Here is a 4445-nt window from a genome sequence, read left to right as displayed (position 1 = left end):
AGTGGATCCAACTGAATGTTCTCGTGTGTTCAGCCGATGAATTCTTGTTTTATTAGTGAATAATGCTTCCATAAGCGCCTTAAGAATAATAATATATTAATCAGAAATTATACATAAAACAATAAATGTTATTCCGATTTTATTCTGGGACCTCCTCCCTGGGTTTTGGTTGGGGGGGGGGGGGGGGGGGTGTGCCTCAGTGTCGGTTGTAGAAAGAAACCACAGACAGACGGCCGGACACACTCTCACTGCCCTTCTTCCTCTTGTTGGGTTATATCCTACCCATGATGCTTTGCGCGAGAATATAGACCTGATTGGATGAGGCTATCCTATGGGAAATGAACTAGAATCCTAAAATCAATACATTTCAAAATAATTTCACACTTAAAAAAAAATAACAGACTAAAAACGCAACACTGACTACACGGTGTCTACACGGCGGCGGCGGCGGGGGCTGACCTTTCTGACGTAGGAGGCGGTGTCCTCCTCGTTGTAGGCCTACACCTCGGCGCCCCCGCACCACGGGGTTCATGGGGGGGAGACCTCCTCCTCGCGGGAGTCCGAGCGGGAGCCCGAGGCCTTCTGCTGCAGCAGCATCTGCATGCTCTCCTCCTGGTGGCGCGGGCCGAGGCCCAGAGGGGAGCGCTCGGTCAGTGGGCGCTTCCATTCCCTCACTCCTTGAGGACTTTTACTGCAGCATTCAATCGTGAAACCTCGGGACTATTTAGACATATGTATGTTTTAAAGGTTACTGTAGATGGTCTGTATTTCTAAGCCATCTAAATCTGTTCTAATGGTCCCGAAAAAAATGCTTCTAAATCAACATTTTACTTGCGTAAGATAATATCATTTTTGCCTGTTTCAATATCTGTTGCTAGTCAAATGGTTAATTAAAAATCCAGAAGGTTGGTGAGCAGGGGTGGACTGGCCATCTGGCATACCGGGCATCGTCCCGGTGGGCCGTTGACCCAATGTGGGCCGGTCCGGTCCGCTATGTTTTCTTTTTTCCTCTCTGTCTAAATTCCCTCCAATTGGGCTGGCCAATGGGCTACAGAGAGCTAGCAGTGTGTTGCCAGCATCGACGCATATTATTGGTCTATGTTTGTCATTGTCAATCAATCATGGGCTGACTGGCTCAGAGAGCCCTGACAGTGCTGTCAATCACAACACAAACCAGGGTGGGCGGGACCTCATGGCATGGGCCGGAGTCGCGGGAGCCGGTACGGAGCTGAAAACGCCCGGGTGGTGCTGAAAAACCTCTGGAGATGGAAGTTAAATGTTCAAAATTGACAGACCTATTTGGTGCCGGGGTCCACACCCCAGCAGGTGCTGCTGCGCCAGGAGACGAGCGAGTGGAGGCATATATGCTAAGTAACGTTAGCCTGGGGCTAGCTAGGCTACATTTTGAGACATGTCCAAAACAAAGTAGAAAACGTTTTTACATTGAATGTGATGTGACCTAATTAACTGCATACTTGCGACAACATATTAGCCCAGAGTTGAAGGGCTGTGATTGTTGGTAGTTGTGGTTGATTTTGTTTAAATAGGCCGAATTGTGATATTATGGGTTATTATTGTTCAGATGATTTGGCTAAGCTAGCTAACAGCTGCTAACGTTAGCAGTCTCTTGTTGCCATAGCAACAGTAAACATTGACATGGACTAATGAGCTGTAAATAGAGATGCAGAATCAAGCTGTATTGTAAATACAGATGTGACACTTTGAATTTTAGCACAAAATACAAGTAATCCTATTGGAAATAATTAGTTTAATTTGCAATATTTGCCATTGAATTTATTGTAATCTTTCAATTCATTTATTGTTTACTGAGGTGATGACTATTTCGAGAGGAATGCAATATGTATGTTGAAAGGTTTATGTGAAGAAACTATATGTGTGATAAAATGACAATTGGTTATTCATAAATGTCTCTTTATATTCTCTGCTACCATCATCTCCTGTCAAACAGGTTTTCCTCACCTGCTAGAAGTTATTCGAGAGAGAGAGAGAGAGAGAGAGAGAGAGAGAGAGAGAGAGAGAGAGAGAGAGAGAGAGAGAGAGAGGTTTGATTATGATTATTTCCTGGTTGAAGATTTTCACATTGATTTTAATTTCAAACATTTGCATATCTTTTAAGTTAAATTAACAGTCATGCAGGTAGGCCGAATTACAGGTCTGAATAGATATGCATTCTCATATACATGTGTGTGCACATGTATACATACATGTGCACATACACGTGTATGAGAATATGAGAAAAAAAATTAAATTCTCTATTTATGGTTTCATAATGACTGAGTCACCGTTAAAACAAATTGGTTTCAGCTCTAATGCTGTTACTGTCTGTAATATGTTTCTATTTAGATTATTTGTCAGGAGATTTTGTTATTATTGTCCGAGTCTGGTTTTAACTAATGCTGGGCTTACACCAAACGATTTTCACAGTCACAGACTAATAACTGCAAGAGAGGATTTTGCGTTGGATCATGTGTGATATTTAACAAGGGTTTTGTAGTAGATATGGAGGGTGGAGATGCAGCAACCACAGGATGTCTGTTAACTTCCTGTTCGGGTTTCACAACTTTCTTGTCAGCAGCACAAGAAACACAAACTTGAAAAACAAAAAACTGCACTATTATTCGGATATACAGGGTTCTTCCCGTTCGTTTCGTCCCACCCCTAGTGCTAATAATGTAGTGGGCTGGTCTGGAGAGAAAATGCCAGGGCTGAATTTTTCTCCCAGTCCACCCCTGTTGGTGAGTCCACGAGGACACTAATATTAAGTTATCCCGCCAAATGATCAAAAACCAAAATCACAGCATACAACTGCAGCAAGTGCAATGTGAGAGCAGCACATCGGTCATTCAGACAACAGCATATAATATCCAATACGAAGGTAACCGACTTCAGAGCAGAGCAGAATGCAAACGAGACTCCCAAGATGTCAGCTCATGATTGACACCTCACCTTTTCCAGTCTGTCAAAGTACTCTTTGAGGAAAGCCATTGGCCGGTCTGACCGCGAGGAGCACAGCTGGACGATGCAGTCCTTCAGCAGCTGCTGGATGTTGTGTTTCTGCACGTACTGCTCGCACTCTCTCATACTCCTCTCTTCATCGCTGCTCATGTTGCCTGATGTCATTGTAGCCTTCTGTCCTGGCGAAGGAATGGAGACAGTGGATGTTAGGATGTATTGAGTCCTTATTTTAGTAAAACCGTGATAACTTTTTTGTATTACAATACTTTTATATCATGCACTGTTATAATCTGGTTCGCCTTACAAGTAAATGTCAACAGCTTGCTCATAACGATTATATCACACATATCTGGCTTAAAGTATGAATTTAGCGTGATTATTAACATGAACCATCGGGTATTAATGATATTAACGCTCGGGTACTACAATAATGTCTCACTCTCACTCCTTCTCTACTCTCTCTCTCCCCACTCCTTGATTCCTCTCTCTCTCTCTCTCTCTCTCTCTCTCTCTCTCTCTCTCTCTCTCTCTTTCTCTCTCTCTCTCTCTCTCTCTCTCTCTCTCTCTCTCTCTCTCTCTCTCTCTCTCTCTCTCTCTCTCTCTCTCTCTCTCTCCCGTCTCCCCACTCCCGTCTTGATTCCTCTCACGTCCCCTTCCTTCCTTCCCTCCCTCTCCCTCTCTTCCATCTCCTGCTATCAAGGCCTATTGTGATGCGGCGGTGGCAGTAATTGCCTTCGCCGCAGTCGTCCATGCGTCGTACATCCCGCTCGGACGACTGCGTCGTACTTCCCGCTCAGAGCTTAGTCCCCGTTGCGGGGGCGTAAGCTCAGAGCGGGACGTCTGACCGAAGGAACGAGTGGTTCTGGTTGGACAGCAGCGTGTGTTTCGACACTTTACTTCAAGGAGAGACATACGTTCTGTCTGTCTGTGAAAGTGGCCGTTGATGATAAAGAGCGTCGAACGGTCTTCTCGCACACAAACACACTCGCACTCACACACATTCACAGGTGCGACAACGTCACATGACTGCTGCCTTGGGAGCATGACGGACCAACCGACAAAACGACAAGCAGTCAAACCGACAACGCCGAAACCCGATAAACCGACGCGTCCTCAAATGAATGAGGGACCGGTTCCGAGCAACGGCTTGGGGGGGGTGAACGCCAGACGGCAGAGGTGTGTGTATCTGCACGGGGGCTCTGAGGGAGACACGACGCAAGCTTTGATGTCCTAATTAACTATGCCTGTCCATCTGTCTCTCTGTCCTTCTGTTTGTGAGTCCTTCCATCCGTCTATCTCTCCATCCATCTAAGGCTACACCCATCCCTTCATTGATCTATCCAGCTTTCTGCCTATCTATCCATCTATCTGTTAATCTATAAATCGGTCGGCCTACCTATCTCTCTCTCGCTCTCTCTTTCTCTCTCCCTCCCTCTCTCCCACACCCTCTCTCTCTCCCTCTCTCTTTC

General features: G+C 45.5%; 1 protein-coding gene across 1 annotated transcript; it reads right to left on the bottom strand.

The window, feature by feature from the left end:
• Positions 1-492: 492 nt before the first annotated feature.
• On the bottom strand, positions 493-3173 carry LOC115535877 (cAMP-dependent protein kinase type I-alpha regulatory subunit-like). The gene is made up of 2 exons (XM_030347435.1): positions 2968-3173; positions 493-612 (listed from the first exon to the last, which is right to left on the bottom strand). The coding sequence occupies exons 1-2, from the start codon at positions 3139-3141 to the stop codon at positions 529-531; spliced, it is 258 nt and encodes an 85-aa protein (XP_030203295.1). The 5' UTR covers positions 3142-3173; the 3' UTR covers positions 493-528.
• Between the last annotated feature and the right edge of the window lie 1272 nt (positions 3174-4445).

This window comes from Gadus morhua, chromosome 2 (genome assembly GCF_902167405.1).
Source record: "Gadus morhua chromosome 2, gadMor3.0, whole genome shotgun sequence".
Classification (NCBI taxonomy): domain Eukaryota; kingdom Metazoa; phylum Chordata; class Actinopteri; order Gadiformes; family Gadidae; genus Gadus; species Gadus morhua.
The sequence above is the reverse complement of the archived record's forward strand: the minus strand, read 5'-3'. Positions and strand labels throughout refer to the sequence as shown.

Bases quoted from the DNA above. Each gene is read 5' to 3' on its own strand.
- LOC115535877 (XM_030347435.1), bottom strand. From the start codon at position 3,141: ATGACATCAGGCAACATGAGCAGCGATGAAGAGAGGAGTATGAGAGAG. The intron at 613-2,967 runs GTGAGGTGTCAA...CCGCGCCACCAG, and splicing joins ACTTTGACAGACTGGAAAAG to GAGGAGAGCATGCAGATGCT.